At 31.7% G+C, this 21,346-nt stretch overlaps 4 protein-coding genes across 7 annotated transcripts in view; all 4 read right to left on the bottom strand.

Moving 5' to 3' along the window:
• Positions 1-131, bottom strand: part of LOC141537254 (uncharacterized) — a 16,646-nt gene extending 16,515 nt beyond the window's left edge. For all 4 annotated transcript variants that reach the window (XR_012480895.1, XM_074258124.1, XM_074258125.1 and 1 more), the window contains exon 1: positions 1-131. This exon is cut by the window's left edge and continues 382 nt beyond it. The gene's annotated coding sequence lies outside the window, so the exon portion shown is untranslated.
• A 79-nt stretch (positions 132-210) lies between these two features.
• LOC141537250 (uncharacterized) lies at positions 211-3,785 on the bottom strand. Its single transcript, XM_074258118.1, has 5 exons — positions 2,469-3,785; positions 1,318-1,660; positions 1,028-1,237; positions 601-928; positions 211-525 (listed from the first exon to the last, which is right to left on the bottom strand). The coding sequence occupies exons 1-5, from the start codon at positions 2,603-2,605 to the stop codon at positions 251-253; spliced, it is 1,293 nt and encodes a 430-aa protein (XP_074114219.1). The 5' UTR covers positions 2,606-3,785; the 3' UTR covers positions 211-250.
• A 3,600-nt stretch (positions 3,786-7,385) lies between these two features.
• Positions 7,386-21,346, bottom strand: part of LOC141537271 (uncharacterized) — a 170,884-nt gene continuing 156,923 nt past the window's right edge. Inside the window, exon 2 of the transcript XR_012480898.1 lies at positions 7,386-7,403. The gene's annotated coding sequence lies outside the window, so the exon portion shown is untranslated. The remainder of the gene's footprint in view (positions 7,404-21,346) is intronic.
• LOC141537175 (uncharacterized) lies at positions 11,432-12,905 on the bottom strand. The gene is made up of 3 exons (XM_074258022.1): positions 12,646-12,905; positions 11,885-12,481; positions 11,432-11,697 (listed from the first exon to the last, which is right to left on the bottom strand). Exons 1-3 carry the CDS (start codon positions 12,827-12,829, stop codon positions 11,432-11,434), a joined length of 1,047 nt encoding a protein of 348 aa, XP_074114123.1. The 5' UTR covers positions 12,830-12,905.

The following is a 21,346-nucleotide window of genomic DNA, read 5'->3' on the forward strand; positions in this document are numbered from 1 at the left end:
TTGTGGGGAGCACTTCTGAGTTGGTATCTTGTGGTAACTCAGTTATTTCCATGCAGTGGGTAGTTGGCCCACTGCTCGGGCTACGTCGTTCGCCTACAGACCTGATGTTATGGTCTGCGTTTCCCGCGATGCGCCGCTTGGAGGCCACGTAGCAAGCACCGCTTATTATTATTATTATTATTATTATTATTATAGACTCTTTTCAAAAAATTTTACTTACAGAAGACGTCAAAACGATCACTCATATCTGTCAATTCTTTCGGTAACAAATATTTGTCAAAAAAAAAAAATCATTATAATGGTCGCGCATCACTACTACCGCTCGTTCTAAATACTCCGATGTATCAATTCGGTGTTCCGAAAGCAGTTGGAATAATTTTTTTATCCCCGACGATACACTCCTCTCTCGGTTATTGTTGATTGACCAATTAACACGAGGAGTGAAGTTAATTTTATAATTATCGGGTGAATTCCGAAACTTCCTACAATCCTTGACATGCTTTGCCAAATTCATACCAATCGACTCTGGAAAAAACAATTTCACAAAAACGTTTATTGTGTTTAAAAATTTTAATTCAATAGTAAATAAATTTATTATACCGATAAATTTCCAAAAACTTAGATTTTCGGATTGTAAGCTGTTTTTTAATACTCGCAAATGAATTTCTGGAACATCATTTATGGCTCGTACTTCCTCAAAAATACTGTATTTTGAGGGAAGTAGATCTTTTTTCCACTTTTGTTCATAGTATGTGATGAACTCTTTAATGCCGTCGGCACCGTCGTTGGGTAAATTTTCACCAATTTTTTCCAACTCTCGGTCAATGAGGTAGAACGGCAGTAATGTTAAGGTCATTATTTTCCGGAGGATTTGATTCGTTTCTGCATTATTTTCGTCAATGATTCCATGAACAGCTGTGCGCAAAACCTTCAAAATACATAAATAACATTTTATTTATAATAGTTAAATTTTGGCTTCAACTTATGATTTAAGTAAATAAAATTAAAAAATTTGTTGGTCACTTACTTTGCAGATACTATCAAACGAAACTTTTTTTTCGTGTACTCGATGAAATTCCATATCTACATGGTCTTGGAGATCTTTAAAATAATCTGAATAGATTTCTTTGAAATGCATGACGTGGCCTTTAATAAGAACATTTTTAATTTCTAGCACAATGTTCTTTACAGTATCACGCGAGTAATCAGTAGATATAACCCATATTATTGGAAATGCCTGCAACAAGAAAAATTTTAATTTAAAGAAAAAAGACAGTAAAGTTCAATTCGACTCATATTTAATTTATAAGTACTTACGTATTCATTCATTTCTCCTAAAACGATAGTTAAAAATTTGGCATCGCTAATATTGGGTATAATTTTAGTGGTGGTACTTATGTACAATCTATCAAGTTTCAATTCACGGATAAAATCTATGTCATAAATTAGCATCACTTGGTCGTTGAAAGCTGAAACTTTCAACATTCGCGGATCGTTCGGGCCAACTGAATAAGATCTTAAGAACTCCCATTCATCTGAATTCAGAAGTTCATCCGTAGCACTGAAAGTTGTTGGCTCAGGAAGAATTGCCTTATCACGCCAACGCGACATAGTCCGGCTTATCTTAGAAAAGCTCATTTCGTTCTGGATTTCTGGATGCCTAATATGAAATAGATAAGAAAATTTTATAAATAATTAATGTCAGCAAAATATACTTTCTCCCAAATGTAACTCGAAAAATGTGAAAAAATAAAAATATAATGATTACAAGGCACATCTTGTCCGTTTTGCGCGCCTCCATCATTATTAAAACCCTGCCGTGACATTCGAAAAAGTAGCCTTTATGTTTATACAATAAAAATACAGCGGAGAAATAGTACAGCGTTTCTATCACAAAAAAAAATATGTTTATTTAATATTTTTTTTGAGTGATATAAACGTTGTACTATTTTTCTTTTGTATTTATAGTATTTTTGTTGCATTTCGAGTGTTATCAAAGCTTGAGATTTCTTTCAAACTATTTTTTATTAAATTATACATATATGATTGAGGCAAAATATTTTCTGAATTAAATCTCGCGCATTGCTGACAGTTACGAAATGCAATAAAAATATAGCATGAAATAAATATATATATATATATGTATATATATATATATATATATATATATATATATATATATATATATATATATATATATATTATTTTGATAATTATTGAATTTTTTGGTAAATGCATTAATTTAATCCTTAATTTTTTCATTAAAAATGCATAAATTAAGTTTTTTCAATGATTAATTTTTAAAGAATTTATTAATTGATATCTCAAAATGAACTATATTATGAAAAATTAAAATTTTTAAAATTATTAATACTTTAAATTATTTATAATTTTAGAATTATAAATTATCATTTAAAAAACGATAAATACCTGTTATAATTTATGATTTTTTACAATTGATAACTTACAGTATAATAAGTGACTCGTACAAATCTTTTAATGATTGTCGAGTCGTCACAACGGCTTGCCATAGTGATCGGCGTAAGCTGATTTCTGCTTCCCACTTCTCTATCGGCTCGATTCCATGATACTGATGGGGTCGCATCGGAAAGAAATCTTCCCCCACCAATTTGCAAGTTGCCGTGCACTTTTTTGTGTCCTTGTACTTGCAGATTAAGTATCTAAGAACAAAAATTCATAAAATATTTTATTTTAAAAAGGTAAAAAATCAAAGTTAGAATTTGTTGTTCATTTTTTACACTACCACAATATTGAAATTAATAGAAAGTAGTATACTCATACAAATATTTAGACAACTAGATAATCATACACCGATAAAAAAATGAAAATTAAATTAAAAAGAAGAAATTGTCTTCACTAAAGCAGAAAAATTTTTGAATTCATTAATTTCACCTACGCCAAGGAAAAATTTCTTCGTGAAAAAAGTTTTTTATCTTATCAAAGAGGATCAAATTATTTACAATAATTTGTTTTCAACCAAATTAATATTTCTATCGGTACACAAAAAACAAAAAAAAAATAATATTCAAACTATTTTCTTAAATATTATTTTTCATAAATATTATTAACTTTCACAAAATCAAAAATTGGTATCGTGTGACCACTAATTTGAGTATTGCTAAATATTTAATTTAAATTACAATAATCACGTACTTGGTGCCATTCTTTAACGTTTTGTTACAATTGTAAATAAATCCTTCATTTATAAAAAGGTCCCAATGGCACATTGATCTTATATTTAAAGACATCCTTCGAATATCGTAATAGTTCTCGAATATCGTAAGAGTGTTGCCTCAAGTTACCCGCACTTTATTAACGAATACAACCTACTGACTGATGCAGGCATGTAAACCCCTAGTGTTCTCAAGCAACAAACCCCTTCTTTTGTTTCTTGGCGGTTCTGGCGCGCGACTATTTTGTCAGTACAGTCAGCTTTTCGAATTTCCTATTTAATGTTGAATTCAGACCCTTTGTGTGAACTGATTTTTTTTTTCTTTAATAATGAGAGAGAGACGTACTCAATACTGCATAGAGGGCGCTCGAAAATATTACAGTGAGAGAGACTTCACGATTCTGTAAATTGAAACGGCGATTCTATAGTCTCACAGAAGACAATAATTTGTTTAATCCGTCTAATAATACGAAAATATTTTTTTTTATCAATTAATCTATGTATGAACACCTAAGCATGAAAATTTCATGATTATTACAGAAAATAAATCGAAAAAATACCGTAGAAATTAATATTGTAGAAGATCGACAAATGAGAATAACTGTACATCTTAATTACCAAAGAGATGTATCATTATTGGTGAAATATTAAATTTTTAAATATTTATTAAATCTTGAGAAGGATTCAGAATCTTTTGGTTTATAAGTATACTGCTAACCTAACTAAAAAAACTTAACTATTGTTCTAGTAACATAATTATTGATTATTGTTTGAATATCAGGCTATATCGTTTGTTGACCGTAATAATCGTATACTGATAGAAAAATAGTTCAACTTTCCACATTTTTTTATATGTTTCATTAACTTAAGTGTGCATGAGTATAACAACGGCCATTTTTGCGGGCAGGCTGAAAAAACCGTAATATAGACGGGTTACAATCTAAAACATTGACGAATAAATAATAGTTTAAAAAAACTAAAAACACGCTTTTTATATAAAACCGAATTAAAAAAATAGAAAAAAAGTTTTAATAAATTTAAATTAAGAATAGTGTTAAAAATTTCAATAAATATAAATTAATAATAGTTTAAATTAAACAAAATGTATTTTCTTTTAAAAAAAGCGTGGGGTGCATGGGTCAATAGATATAAATATTCTATCGACAGATATGAGCAGAGTGATTATCATTTTTAGAATATCTTAAAAAGCACCCCACGCTTTTTTTAAAATAAAATAAAAACAAAAATAAAAAAAAACATCATCTGACCTTCTATGAAATACACTGAGGTTTACGTTGATCTTAAAAGAGACTAAGATAAAATTTCTAAGTATACCAAAAAAACAAATTCCAAGTAAAAGAAAAAATTATCATATAGCGTTGAAGTACTTTTGCTAATCCTACTATATACATTATAATACGATAGTTACTTGAATCCTGGCATGATTTTGATTAGACAATAAATAGCTGGGTAAAATTTTTAATAATAAAAAATTCTTAAAAAAATTGCTTTAGAATATTATTATTATTATAAAAAAAAATGTCCCAACATGTAAGATGTAAGAAAATTTCAATTAGGGAAACTATTAATTGATCGTTATTAAAAAATTATTCCCATGATGAACCAATAGCTTAACATTATGACGGTGCTTGACATAAAAATCTTCTCTTTTTATTTTAATCCCGCTTCTACCTCCCCCCTGCCGCGATCGAACTCACCACAAGTGTTGACAGTCAACTTGTAGTTATTTAGACTGAAGTAAATCATATCGCTCAGTGTAACGGATTACAGAACTACCTATTTATGAGATCTTTTGCTTGATAACTTTGGTAACAAAGAAAGTGAACACGTCAATATTGACTTGATGTATTTTTATTTTTTAAACTGTTAATGGCATTAGACTTATAAGTAAGGTTTGAAATTGAAAAAAATTAAAATTAAAAACGTTAACGGAAGCTGTGCAAATAGTTACTGGAAAAAATGTAAGTGGTGATATATTTTATTTTTGACTGTTGAAAAGTATGGTTTTATACTAATTTTGTGTTTGATAAGTTGCAAAAAAACAATAAATGAGTGCTATTTGAGGATCGTAGGAAAAAATGGAAAAAAAAAAGATGTGTTGGTAAAATTAATCATGATGGTTACTTTTATAACAAAAACAGTGCGTTATCAAAAAAAGGTATGACCTTTTACTGATTTTTTAATATACTACTGCATGAAAATATGTTTATCTCATTGTCATTGTTTAAAATGTTAATTGCTTACAAAATCGGACTTACTTTACGTGAGCAGTAAAAAAAGTTTAAATTAATCGTATTTTTGTTGTAATATTTCATTACAAAATTTTGGAAAATTATAATTTTTTTTTTTTTAATCATTTACAAACATTGAAAAATTTGTCATCGAATCAGATCTTACATTCAAATGTATTAAGAATAGAGGCACAACTAATTGCACACTTATAAAAGATATTAAACATTTTAGTTGATGTATTGCTAATGATGAATTTTATATCTCAAAAAATATTCTGAAGACCGTATCATTTGAAGAGGTAGAGTTCTTAATTTATAATAAAGTCCTTTTCAATTGTTGGCCTAATAATTTTTCTTTTTAAAAATGGTGTTCTTTGTTGAAGATTTTTTTCTTCAATCAAGTTAACTTTTCTATCAGTGTACTGTACAAAGTTTCTACCAATTATTTTTTTTTCCTTTCATTTAGATATATGATATGTGATAAATATCATTCAAAAAAATGTCCTGCACGTTTGCACTATGAAGTCGATGAAAATAATAAGAACCAAAATTTTATCTTGATCGGAAATCACAATCATGATAAACCTGATGTTGATTTTTTAATCCGTCAATTCAAAACCGAATTCAAGAAGGAAATTATGACAACTTCAAACCAAACCTTGTATTATATACACCAATTTATGTTTGAGGTAAGTTTTATTTCTATATCATGACTTATAAAAAGGACAAATGAAAGCCAATTTAACGGTAATTAAGTTAGGAGATATAAGACTATATATTTTTATAATTAGCATCAGCGGTGTATTTTAAAGTGGATTTATCCTTCACAGGTCGCGTAATAATGCAGTCAACGCTCTCTGTATTGGACCTCTCTATATTTGACCACATTCTTCCTCTGTATTTGACGATTTTACACAGTTCTTATGGACTTATGGACAAGGACGAGTCAAGTACAGAGAATGGTCCTGTACGGGCGAGTCAAATACAGAGAACGTTGACTGTAAGCGCGGCACCAACCTTTTTTTTTTTAACAAAATTTCAAAGGAAAGTTTTTAAAAAAATGTCATAATTTTTTGGAACCACTTTGAAAATTTTAGTACGTAAAATACATCTCAAAATGAAACTAAAAATATCGCGCGACGTGAGTGAGCAGTAGAGACTTTTTTATCGAATTTTTTATAAAAACTTCAGGAGGGAGAGGGCCGAATAAAATCTCCAAGCGAAACGCCAAGAATAAGGCATTGTAAGGGTTAATCGGACGCGCAAGGAGTATCCGAATACCCGTTCTTAAGTCCTGAAAGAAAAGAAAAAGAACATTTTTTTTTGATCCACAAATTTAAATTACTATTTACATATGTATAAAGTAATTTTCTACTTACTCTCTCTCCATAAATAGCGAGGGCCATCCGGTACCAGGTACCGTAGTTCTCAAAATTGCGTCCCACACAGTACATTGTCACAAATTAACTGACTTCTTTCAATTTCACTCGCTCACTATCGAGAGAATACTGACACCCGACGCGGCTTCGCGACACCGAGAGGCGAGAAAGATTAGTCATCCGTCAGCATACAATACTGCGCGAGATGAAAATATAAATATAAATTTAAATATTGGCGTCAGATGACTTCTTCTGTTACTCTTTTAATATGCTAAAAATATTTTAAACTAAAAATTGTAAGTGGCTTTTGCTTATAGGGAAGATGGCCATAGGAAAAACGATAAGCTATACTAGCCCCTCGCTTTTCCGGGGGAATGGTATGTCCACCCGCATTTTTTTCTTAAATTTAAATCACCTGCGCAGATGGAAGACTTCTCCATGCACGAAAGCCACAATAAAATAGGAGCTACGCGACTGCTGGTTGACTAGCGGGGACTTCTGCAAGCTCAGCACCGCGAGTTTTTAAAAAGGCGATCATAAGCCAACGTTTTTGTTAGTTAATTCGACTTCCGCGTTTAACTTGACGGGCTCGTGCCTTGTAAAAGTCCCTTATCCACGTATTAATTATTAATTATAATCATAGAGAACCGGAATTTTAAAGTTCTAATTTGCTCTGCACTTAGGCGAGAATTCGGTCAATAAATAATTTAGAATCTCTTAATAGCTAATTTTGCGCACTTTACCCTACGGGGGACTGGAGGACGTTAGCTTAAATAAATAAAATTCATTAATATACATTGCCTTCAATGAAATTGTGAAAGTGTTGTAACAGGGTAAAATTACCCTTAATCGATAAGTCACCAGATATCGATAATTATTCGACATAGCACTGGCGCGTCTCGATCTTCGGGCCTAAAGGGAGAATAGGAGGGGGTGAGTTTAGGTTAAAATAGGTGAGCCGTGCAGTGGAAAAGGGAGAAGTAGTGTCACCGCCAGACTGAGTGCCACGGAAATCAAGAAGGACCGTTCCCGAGAGTAGTGACGAGACGAAGGAAGCCAACTACAACTAGGACTTCATCCTCAACGAGTGAGTTAGATCATCGTTTAGTTCGTCAAGGTATCAATTATTACTCTGTGGGAAAGAAGTGAACCGCGGTTTATCCAATACCCAGTTACTTCTCCTAATTATTTATCAATTGGATCGTTAATCGATAAAATTTTATTAATAAATTAATAGTTGAACATTTGCTAGTTTTGGATTTAGTGATTTTCATGGGGTTTTATACCCGAGGATCACTCAATCGACCTTGCGGGAAAATTTTAACAACTAGAAATTTATCAATTAATTAGTTAACATCCGAAAATTTCGTTAATTTTATTGTTGTAATTTTATAACAATTAACTCAGTAAAATTGATTAATTTTTGTCATTGGAAAAAAATCGACAAATTTTTATTCGTGGAATTTTAGTCGAGCGTCAATATATTTTTGTGTCGCAGTAAATTCCAAGACCCAAGGTGAAGTAAAACTTAGCTACCGAATGTTCTAGCAAATAAAATTTGAATATTTCGACTTGTGTCGATTATTTTATATTGGAAAATTATTTTATAATTATAATTTTAGTAATTTTGGGGATTAAGTCCGTGAATTAGTTAAATTAATTTTTATTCCAATTTGATAATTATCGGCGTGGACATTAAGTCCAAGAAATCAGTTATTTGAGTCAAAGTTGTCACAGTAAAAATTTAGTCAGAATTAGCTAATTAACTTATGTTAATAATTTTGAACGTGATTGTAAAAGTTATATTGTGATTGATTTAATTATCAAAAGTTAATTTAGGGTATTAAGACCTTTTGTTTTAAATAGTTATTGTATATTGTTAAGACTATGACTATAAGTTACTGAGGAATTTTAATCCATCTAATATTTTAATAGAATTAAAATTAGCAATTGAAAATTGAGAATTGTCATAGTTAGTTAGAAATGGATTGTTAATTGAAAATTATCGTTTTATTAAATTACTAATGATTGAATAATTAATTTAGAATATTTAATTAAAATCAAGTACCGTCAATTTTATTAAATTAAAATTTATAAAATAAAATCGTACTAGTGTGGGTTATGTGTGTGAAGATTAGTGTGGGTTATGCGTGATAGAGAGTGTTAATAGTGTTCAGTTGGTCCTGGTTAGCCGTTAGTTAGGCTAGACGATCTCTGTCACACTGTTGTCTTTGTGCAGAGTAACTAAATAGTTCTGGTTACCCGTTAGTTAGGCTTATATACATTGGTTTTGTTCTGGTTAGCCGTTAGTTAGGCTAGACGGTCTCTGTCGCACTGCAGTCTTTGCGCAGAGAGACTCGTTGGTCCTGGTTAGCCGTTAGTTAGGCTAGACAATCTCTGTCACACTGTTGTCGTTGTGCAGAGAGATTCATTGGTCCTGGTTAGCCGTTAGTTAGGCTATAGTTTATAAGTTTTAATTAATTATAGTGTGAGTGTGCGAGTGAGATTTAGTTAATTTTTATAAGCGCTTAAGTTGTTAATTTTTATTGTTAATATATATTGATCAATCTTGTTAATTAATTATCTATTATTCAGCAGCATCTTCCTCCACTCTCTCTACCCTAAGATTAAGATTTCTCAGCTCTGGACCGGTTACAGGAACCGTGATTAAAAATCCTGGTGGCGCCCTAATAATTGTATTAGTTGTTAGTTTTGGTTAATTATTTATAAAATTGATTAGGGGCCAACCTGAGCAGGTAAAACTGTTACAGTGTAAGTTTATAAAAATAAATCTTAAAAGGAGTGAAATCTGTATTAAATAAGTTTATTTCATAAAAATAAGAAGCCTTTAAAATAAGCATCCCAAATCCATCCGCTCCAAAGCCCAACTATTAGAGGACCCATTAGGGTGATTAAAAAAAAAAGAATATTTTTTTTTTTCGTTTGGTACTCTGAAAAATAGGTTCCTAGACACCTCTAAGAAAGCCTCTCCAAGCATGAGTTCTTAATTGTAACGGGAAGGTCCTCCTTCTTACAGTTTTCTATTTTTTCTTATTATCAGATAGAAAAATTTATATCTCGCTTTCAACTACTTGAAAAAATATCTTGTTCCTTAGATTTTGTAGGAAATTGAATGCTCTACAAAAAAGGTCTCTTACGATTTTTTCGTAAACCCAACCGTTTAAAAGATATTAACGGTTAAAGTTTGATTATTTTTGGGAAAATTTTTTATTTCTTATGAATTTTATAACTCAATGAAAAAAATCATTATGAATGATGAAACTCATAGTTTTGTAGGAAATTTACTGCTCTATAAAAATGGTCTCTTATGATTTTTCGATCAAGTTGAGCGTTTACGAGATATTCATCGTCAAACATCAATGCATATCAATTTTTCTAGTTTTTGATCAATAATTCGAAAAATTTCAATTTATTCTGTGAGTTTCAAGGAAATTTAGACAAATTTGAGTTTCTATGAATAGAAATATGTTATGAACTATTTTTTTAATTAGTTTTTTTAGTCTTGGACATGTTTGATTACATTAAAACAAAAAATTAGTGCATTTTTTTAAATATATAATTCAATTTAGTGTGTTTCACATGTGTTTCACTTTTTTATCGAAGAATTTATTTATTTAATTATCAACTGCCATATAATTTTCAATATTTTCAACATAACGGTACACTTTTACTGTAAATAATTTCCTCTATTGCAGTTTGGGTAGTTTTTTCGATGTTCTTTGATAATTTGCAATAAGTATTGGAATTGCTCTTCATTTTTGTCAAGCATTGATTATACTCACTAACTAATGCAACAGCTCGTTCTGCTGAATCATTAACAACTTTCAATTGGTTAAAGTATTCTTTATTTTCAATGTAACTGTCATTAGTAGGCCACGATTCAATATCTTTATCAAGGAAGTCATATGGTAAATCAAAGATTTTAAAGAGATTTAAAGACTTTTTAGAAACAAAGTCACTCAGACTTTTTGCGTTAATGAATTCAAATCGTTTTTATCAATTATAAATTTTTTAGCTTTAGAATCTGTACCGTTACGAGTATTAACAGCTCCAACAATATTTTTTTACTTCCAATGAAACGGTATCGTCAAATAATGATAAAATGGCAAGTTCATCACTTAAATACCATAAATGCAAAATCATTTTTTCACAAGTTGCTGAAGAAATCAATGAATTGATATTTTTGTACTCGAATAAATTTTTCAAAAACTGCAAGTCATGATTAGCAGCAGTTGTTGCAGAAGTTGATGAAAACCAAGCTTTTAAATACAGTGTAACTATAAATATACAAATTTGCCGAAGACCGTCCAATTCTTTATTAGAAAGTTTAAATTCATTTCTGAATAGAAACATTTTTAAACTGTAAATTGCCTTCGCCATCCACCTAGCATGATGAATTGCACCAGGACGTTTGAAAAAATTTCTTCTTGAGGCATTTCTCCAAGGAAAATCAACGACAATTCCAACAATTCTTTATAGTCATCTCGGGGTTGTAGTAACTATCAAAAACAATTAAAAATTTGTCAGAAACAAGAAAATTTTTTTCTTAAAATCGCAGTTAAATCATACCTGTAAGGATTGTGCAATTAAACTAGATATTTCATTTTTTTATCCAAAATGATATCAGCAACAACAGTATCTTCAATTCCAGATTTATAATTAGTTTTATTTATTTCATCCCATGATTTTTTAAATCTTCCGAACATTGGTACGTTTGGCCCAGATGACACAGGCCAATATACTTCAAATGCACTTCTCAATATGATCTCAAAAATGTGGTGACGACATGGTAACCAGATTAACTCTCTTCCCAAAGTCTTTTCAATTGCCTTACATGTACCGTTATGAATTCCTGTATAAAGAAAATAGATAACTATCGTTAAATTTAATATTTTCAACAAATTGTAGATTATATTTAAAATCCAAATGAGTAAATAATTCTCAATAATTTCAAAAGTGAAATTCAGTAAGCAATAAAAATTAAACTAGAACGTTAATAATTAAATATTTTTTAGATTAAATTATCATTGATAAGTTACCTGTATTAACTGCCGTCGTGTCAAAACACATCGCCTTAACATAATTAGTAATACCCCATTCACTCAATGTCGATAAAATGGCTGATGTTTGATTGTCTGCCGTCCCAGAATTCATTTTTGGAACCCCAAGTAATTGTTCGGTACCAAATGCAGTTAAAATAACTGGTAGCCGTTCCACAGATTTTGATCCAACAAGGTCATTCAGCATTTTTCCGTCCCAATGCACAACGTATTTATCGTGTGTCTTAAAGTTGTCATTAAGTCCTTTAGCAATGTCTTCTCTTTGAAGGATACGAGCTCGTTGAATTGAACTATAACTGAGCGTTGTATCTTCAATTTTAATACCTACTGCTAGTAAAACCGGAACAATAATAAACATCGCATTTCTACTGCTGACATTAGCTCGGTCGAGTCCAAAAATGACTTCAGGAGTTAAGACATCAAGTTTTGCTCGTTTTGTCGGAATTGGAGGTTCATACTCTGAATCAGATCCAAAATTTGTAACTCCACTTAATGTATACGTAGAGAACGACTCTGATTTTTCACTTGGAACAATCGCATGACTGGTAGACGGTTGATCTAAGTCTGGAATAAGATCTGTTTTATAAATTAAACGAAGAAAATGTATAGAATTTATTCATTTTGATGACAAATAATTAAGAAAGGACTCCAAAAATTGTCTAGTCAAATGTCATCTAGTCATCTATGAAAAGTTACACTACTACCTGACTTTATAATAATTAAATATCTCAGATACTTACTACTCTCATCTATTCCCATCATAGTTGTGGTTAAGTTTGATACAGGTACATTATTAGAAAGAATCTCTTTATGGGTACCGAATTTTTGATCCAAATACAACTTTCTAATATTATCATCAAGCACTTTTAAGGATTTTTCGCTCACAATGTCGAATAATTGTTCAAGATCAGTCTGAAATTTCATTTCCTTTTGGTTTTGCGCTGAATTCTTTTTATCGAAATTTTTTTGTAATTTTAACCATTGACTGTGATAGCGAAGAAATTTTTGACTGCATTAGGAGCTCCACTAGTTGGAATCTGATTTTTCTCCACAGTTCAATAACTTGGTCAACTGAATTTTTAGCACTTTGTTTGATTGAATACTTTAAAATTTTAAGTTGGTAGAAAAACACACGCATAACCTCTTTCACTTTTGGTAACTTACGTTCCGAAATTCTTTGTAGAGGTATTCCGATAAAACGCATTTCTTTATTCATTGTAGGTTAATTGATGATAAATAAATTTATGTGATGATTATAAGACTTATTTAAAATGAATTATTTTATTACGTATTCAAGATGATCAGTTTTAGGAACACTGAAAATACGGTATTAAATGGGTAGATACTGAAGATAGTTGAGAGTAAAAAACATAGATGGCGTTAGTTTCAGAAGACAAACAGAAGAAGAAGTGGAATTCAAAACAAAAATCCCCTCGAACGAAAATTTTATATATATTTTGTGAAAAACAATTTAAAAATACGCACTGAACAAATTTCATAATAATAAATGACAACGCGATTAAGATTTTAAATTATTAAAGATAAAATTTAAAAAAAATATTATTAGAATAAAAACTTTCAAATGAATTTTTGAACAGAAAACATCTATAGGAGTTGCTTTTATAATAAAAACTCAAATTTGTCTAAATTTCCTTGAAACTCACAGAATAAATTGAAATTTTTCGAATTATTGATCAAAAACTAGAAAAATTGATATGCATTGATGTTTGACGATGAATATCTCGTAAACGCTCAACTTGATCGAAAAATCATAAGAGACCATTTTTATAGAGCAGTAAATTTCCTACAAAACTATGAGTTTCATCATTCATAATGATTTTTTTCATTGAGTTATAAAATTCATAAGAAATAAAAAATTTTCCCAAAAATAATCAAACTTTAACCGTTAATATCTTTTAAACGGTTGGGTTTACGAAAAAATCGTAAGAGACCTTTTTGTAGAGCATTCAATTTCCTACAAAATCTAAGGAACAAGATATTTTTTCAAGTAGTTGGAAGCGAGATATAAATTTTTCTATCTGATAATAAGAAAAAATAGAAAACTGTAAGAAGGAGGACCTTCCCGTTACAATTAAGAACTCACGCTTGGAGAGGCTTTCTTAGAGGTGTCTAGGAACCTATTTTTCAGAGTACCAAACGAAAAAAAAAATATTCTTTTTTTTTGAATCACCCTAGGGCCCATTCAAGGAGAAGGCACTAACGGCCGCCCCGGAATCACGAATCTAATAACAAGAAATAATGCAGCAAGTAGTAAGTGCTGTCACGGGGTTCCTTATTATCTATTGAAGGCCCTCACCCCGACTATGGTTAATTATCGACGGATCATAGGGCGCTGTGATCTGAGATGCTCGCAGAGTGATAATTTGACAAAATAAGTTCTGGGACCTAGAGTGGAAGTGTTCCTAGAGTGGGATAATTCGACACCGGGTGAGAGTGAAGCGGTCACAACGAAAAGAAGACATTGTGAAGCCGGAGCCCGAATAAACAACCACGGATTTCTGCAATTACAGGTAACTATTTATTTTCCTTTGAGTTTTCTGTGGAACCTCCAGAGCGATAATTTTAATATTAATAATAGATATTTATTACTAGGCATTTAGCCAGCCTAAATATCCGTTGATAGTTATTCTAATAATCCTGCAATTACAGATTTATTGTATCGCTGATCCAATCTCGAGCCGCAACACAAATTAAACAGATCCGAGTACCTGATTAAAGCAGTGGAATTGTCGGAGAAAATTTGCCTAGATAAAAGGCCACAAAGAACGACAACGAGAGTTAATAAAAATCGTCAAAAATCTCAGGTACAGAAAAAATCAACCTCGATGAAGTTGCGTTGCTCCAAGAAACTCTAGGCACAGGTCAGGTTCCGTCTTCTAATCACCCAGTTGATTAATTAATTAATTACCCGAATTTAATTAAATATCGAAATTATAAATCGAAGTTAAGAATAGGTAAAATAAAATTTGGACGAAGTAGAAAATTTAGCAAGTCGAAAAAGATTCAAAATTAAAAATAAAAAAGGTTAAATTCAGAATTAAAATGTTTTTTTTTTACATTGTACAACAGTATCAGAACTGCACTATTACAATATTCGGATCACTTTTACTGCGTTCAAACTTTTTCCTGCATCCGAATTTTTATAATAACTGCTTATTTTTTTGCGGCTGTGAACCGACTTGTGCGTCCTGTACTGCATTTACCCTATTTCTCACCTCTTTCTAATGGCTGTTGGAATAGTGACATGGGGAAACCACAGAGAAAACCCATGCCAGTACAAGTCGGCTACCGGAGCGACCCCCGACGGTTGGCGTTGGAACTATTCAATCAACCGTGGGGCTCGAACCCTCGCCTCACGACATGATGTACGAAAGAACTAATAATATAATGACTTAGCCCGCTCGGCCACCCTGCCGCTTCTCTAAATTCAGAATTAATATTACTATTAAAATTGTCAAATGAATATAAGATAAAATTCATAAAATCAGAAATTTTAGTACCAATCAATTTGAGATAAATTGCGTCATTCATCAGAGGAAAATTCTGTCGATTAAATTTATTATAATTTAGAAATTAAAAATAAAACGACATAAAAATTCATTCAAGTTAGATTAAAATTAATAAATAAAATCTACGTCTAAATTGATTCCAAAATTTAAAATGGGAATTAATAATTAAAATTAATCTTTGGAAAATTATCAAAATTAAAAAAATAAAAATTATAATTGAAATAAATCTCCGAAATATTAAAAATGTAAATCAGTAAATTAAGTTATAAAAATTACAAATTAATTCGATAAATAAATTTGTCAAATTACAGTAGATAATTTCAAAGATAATTAACATAAAATTTTAGCCTTGGAAAAATTTAGCTAAATTAACGACTAAGTCTCAAATCCTTACTGGAATTCAAAATAGACATAAGCCGATTATTCAGGCCGTTTGAATTCGAGTAAAATTTAATTAATCTAAAATTTTGGTTGAATAAAAAGCTGCTGTGATATTAACAATTAAGCAACCGAAATTATATTAAATTATTTATCGAAGTCAAGTTAGGGACCGGGAAATTTAATTCCCAGGAAGTCATGTTATAAAGAGTATTGCTGATTTTAAAATGATTGTAAATTAGAGTCTAGTGTGTTATTAAGATGAAATTGTTTTATTAAATTGCGCGCGCGCGCGCGCGCGCGTGTGTGTGTGTGTGTGTGTGTGTGTGTGTGTGTGTGTGTGTGTGTGTGTGTGTGTGTGTGTGTGTGTGTGTGTCTGTGTGTCTGTGTGTGTGTGTGTGTGTGTCTGTGTGTCTGTGTGTGGAAATATTTTACGTTATATACTCCTCGTTCACGGGCTGTCGAGGAGGTTAGGATTAGCAGGTTGTCGACTAGTGTCATGGTATCCCCCTCTGTCCTAGTCAACTTCAGGTTCCTTAGTCCCGTAGTGAAGGTCCGGACGATAGCGAAAGGGCTAAGGACGGTTTGAACCTTGGGCAGGAGTCCAGGCGACCACCCAGGGTCAAATCTAGAGTCTTAGAGCATGAGGGTCCTGTGGACAGCGCGATTTAGGTAGAAACTGCGGTATAGACGCTCTTTATGAGGGTACAGTCAGGAATAAGCAACTATGATAGAAACTACGATATGGACGCTCCATATGAGGGTATCGTTAGGAATAGGGAAACTTTGATAGAAACTACACTATAAACGCTCCTTTAGAGGGTACTGTTAGGAATAAGTAAACTTTTGTATGATATGTGAGTGTGTGTGAGAATTAAAATAAAATCAAATTGTGTAAAATTAAGAAAATAAATTTGTAATTCATGTTAAATTTAATTGTTATTATTTTTGTCATCCCGATTATAATTTCTCTCGACCCTGTGATATCTCTCTTGCTTGGGCCGGTTCTGGAAACCGTGATAAAAATTCCAGTGGCGCCCTTAAATTAATAAACTTAAATAAAGGGGTGACCAAGAGACAGAATCAATCCGTTACAGTACATCTACTCTTAATTAAAATCCGTGCTCAGTCTCAAACGAAGGTGTGGTAAAATTTGTCCGTCAAAAACGTTCCACATAAATATTTAAAACAACGGAATTAAAACCTCCGTTGCGTATTCTTTAAACCGTTAGTACAAAACTCCACCGTTTACGGTACCACTTAAACGCACATAGATATAACAGTATCAAACCTTTGACCTGAGCCCAGTTACCTCAGAGAGGATAGAGATAGATGATGAACAGCATCAAAAAGGAAGTTCAATAGAAGAAGAAAATAAGGAAGGTCAGCACGGAGTGATAGAGAACAACAATGTCAGGGAAAACCAAGAGGTGAGAAATGAAAATTACAGAGAAAGATAATGAGAGAGAACACATTTAAATCGCCCAGATTACTACGTTATACCTGTAGATCATACAGTAGACATCGCCCCAACCTCTTACAAAGAAGCACTCTTATCGCCGGAGTATGAAAAGTAGAAGAAAGCCATCAGTGTAGAGATGCTAGCATTTGAAGAAAACAATACCTGGAAGTTGCAAGAATTACCCCTGGGTATCCGAGCAATAAGTTGCAAATGGGTATTTGCGATTAAAACCGATAGTAATAGCCAAGTGAGTCGATACAAAGCCGGGCTCGTAGCAAAGGGCTATTCCCAACGAGAGGGAATCGACTACCTGGAAACCTTTAACCACGTTGTACGTTATGAATCTATATGAGTCATATTAGCCATGTGTGCAAGTGAAAATCTTGAAATAATGAAATTTAACGTCAAAACAACTTTTTTAAATAGTATGACCCAGATATCGGAAAAAGGGTCTAGAGTAGGGAAGTGGGACTGAGTCGGAGAGAGAGGGCCGATGGCTAGTGCAGGACAGCGGAGGAGTAGGGCGCGGAAGAAGGGACAAGGAGGGAAACGACGGCAGTTACCTACTCTTCGTTATTCATGTCCGCCTGATACTTCGACGGGCGTATTTTCTCGAGAAATTATTATTTAACGTTGTAAATAATCCGGTTTCTTCATTTAAGTTATTGTTTACGAGTGCAGTATTATTATTATAATTATTAATAATGATAATTTACGATATTGAGAGTATTATTCACTAAAAACTTGTGAAAATATTATTTATCTAATTTAGATTTGATTATAAATATCTAAAACTATTTTTTGTTAGTTAATATCGTTTGTTTAAAACAATTAAGGTTTAATAGTTTAGTTACCAATGTTGAATATCTAGACGGGTTAATAATTAGTTAGTTATAAAAGTATTATTTTGTCTACGACGATTATTTATTGTGATTATATTTCTTTAGTTTATTGAAAGAAAATTAATGTAATTAATTTTGGAAACAAATTATTGTAAATTTCCAATTTAGAAAAGAAATTATTCTAAGTCCCAAGCCGATTTAGTATGGGAAAGCGGCGAATAGATTTAAAATGAAAGAAATGACGATTATTATTTAAAAGAAAAATATTTTATAAAAGGAATTTTCTAAGTCCCGATCAAATTTTAGTATGGGAATGTATTCTGTCGAATTGTATGTAATCTGTTGATATTTGATTGTCAAAGTGAAAAGTAAAACTCAGAATTTGACGAACCGAATGGATATAGAATGAAAGAATACCAAATAAATTGATAGTTTGTAAACACCGTATAGATGGCAAAAACGATCATTCTGGTTCGTTGTAAGTGAGTTTTTGGGAAAATGATAAAGCCCAAAAATTTTGCACGGAAAAGCGAGTCTTGTGACAGAGTGTTATTGAGGGAATATTCTTCTACCAATAACAGCTGGAGGGACATTACCTTGGTTCGTCTAGAACACTGGTAAATACCTCTTGAACTCTCAACAAGATTTGACTTCCCCGGATTTTTGACCCTCTGTCGAAAATCCGGTAGGTAATCACAAGCCGTGTAGGTGGGAGCGGAGAGGATACTCTCCATCCGCTCTCGGGGTAGAGATTTAGGCCCAGGGTGACGGCTAGTCTCCTGGGGAACGGGTAACCAGTTTTTGGAGTTCTAGTTCACGATTTTGACGCTCACGAGATTGAGAATGAGTGAGAATTTGTTTTGTACAGACCAGTTTTGATCGGGCCGTGATACGCGTGCGTTGACCGACGTCACGAAGCCATTCTTTTTTTTGTATTATTGTCGTTAGATCTAGTTGTCGAGGTTTGATATAACCTAAAATTGTACTACGAGAGTTTTGTTATTTTTTTTTGTTGTAACCTATTGAATTGATTTTGATAATTAAATGAATATTTTGTATCTCGATCATAACCTGTTTGACATTTTGAGTTTATTTATTTAGACGTAGTTATTTATAGTTTAGTTATAAGTAACTGAGTTCTGTTGGTTTTATTTCGGATTGTATATTGTTGTTTAACCCCCTTTTACCCTGGACTCCGGCGAGCTTCAGATTCGAGCGAGGGGGCGTTTTGTGTCGCAGTATCGTACATATTCGTTCAGCGTTTATTCCTCAAAAGAATAAACACTCAAAAATTACCCGTTACAATAGTGAGTTGAAAGAGGTAATTTATATGGAACAACCTGAAGGTTTTAAAAATGAGAAAAACCCAAATCTGGTGTGCAAATTATCTCGAAGTCTCTACGGACTTGAATAATCACCAAGATGTTAGAATATTAAATCTGTGAAGTTTTTAAATGACTTTAACTTCAAAAGTATCGAGAGTATTAAATGTGCATTTGTTGAAGAAATCGGGAATCACACAATTTATCTTGAACTCTATGTAGATGATGGGCTGATTGCAGTAAAATCTAAGAGTGTAATTAATCAATTTTTGTATCATTTAGAAACTGAATTTCAGATAACAATTGACGAAGTAGATCAATTTTTTGGTTTTCAAATTCAGTGAAATCGTGAGACAAGAACGTTCAAAATAAAACAATCGAATTTTATTCGGAAAATTTTTTGTCGGTTTATGATGGATAACACAAATGCCGTATGTATACCTGCCGAACCAGGATTGAACTTTAGTGCGACGAGTATACGTTGTAACGGGTTGATTCCGTCCCTTGGTCACCCCTTTATTTAAGTTTAAAATTTAAGGGCGTCGACCGGGAAAAAAAAAATCAGCGCGTGCGGGAACCGATCTTGGGACCCAATGCTTGAGAGACTAATTCATTACCTGTTTACCTACGAGGCTTACTTGAAGAGTAAGTGGATAGAGTTTGTAATAACTACAAGTAACGTTAATCGTGTCCATGATCGATGCGTAATAGACAAAGTTTTTTTTATCAAATTTACAAAATATTAATTATCAATATACGCTGATAAAAAGATTTATTAACTATTAACAAGTTAATTTATTCGAAGACAATTATTTAATTTATTAAATTCTAATAAATATTTTTTAACATTCATAAAATATTTATTTAGGAGGAAAGTATATTTAGTAAAATAGTTTATAAGTATTTATTAATGTTTGATGTCGGTACAAAGGAGATTGACTAGATTACTCTCATGAGTATACTCAAACTTTAAACATCTATACTTAATATCTAACATGGGTCATTCTCATGGCAACTTCTATTATCGTTCTTATGAACGCGATGTCAAATGGCTGTTGCACATGCGCACCAAGACTTAGCGGGAAGAAGACCGGCGAGCCCGGGGCACGAGGCCCGAGGGACGCCATGTGCGTTCAGTTGTACTGGAACTTGTGACTAGTGCAATATGCCTGCGATCTCTCTGACATAGAAATTATATCATTGAGTTTCATTGTTTGCTAAAATAATTAATTATTATCTAATTATCAGTCTTGTGCTTAATTAAATTCATTTATTCGAACTTTGCGCATTATATTAACTTCAACGTAAATTCTTGGTCAAATATCCAAGACGCAATAAAAAAATTACGTCGTACTTGGTGTTCAGCATCGCGGCCATTGTCTTTTTGTGTGAATAAATTAGACGCAGTAAAATATCATTATTCAAGTTTGTTAAGAATCTTCAATTCCGCTTTTAATAATTAATAATATCTTCACTTCAGTTCTTTAATATTTAATTATAATTAAAATTATTGTTATTTAATTAAATTTTACAAAGGTTAATTGAATTTAATCAGTAATAATTATTAATTTAACTTCATTTAATGTGCTTTATTTAACTAATTTTAATCGTTTATTTATCAAAATCAAATTAATATTTTCAAGAAACAAAGTGCGTTAATAATTTCATATATTTAATAATTTTGTTGAATTATTTAGAAAATAATTTGAATTGAATAGTAAATTCTCGCGTCAATTAGAAAAAATATATTCAATTACTAATTTAAACAAATATTCAAATCATTCAAATCAGAAAAATAAATCAGATCCTTAAGGATCAATTTAAATATTTTAACATTTGATCCTCTCGGATCGCAATACAACTTGATCCCAGCGATCAACAATTCGATCCTCTCGGATCGCTACACA

Source organism: Cotesia typhae, unplaced genomic scaffold (assembly GCF_013202065.1).
Source record: "Cotesia typhae breed Kobodo isofemale line unplaced genomic scaffold, CoteBio_Ctyphae scaffold_70, whole genome shotgun sequence".
Classification (NCBI taxonomy): Eukaryota; Metazoa; Arthropoda; class Insecta; order Hymenoptera; family Braconidae; genus Cotesia; species Cotesia typhae.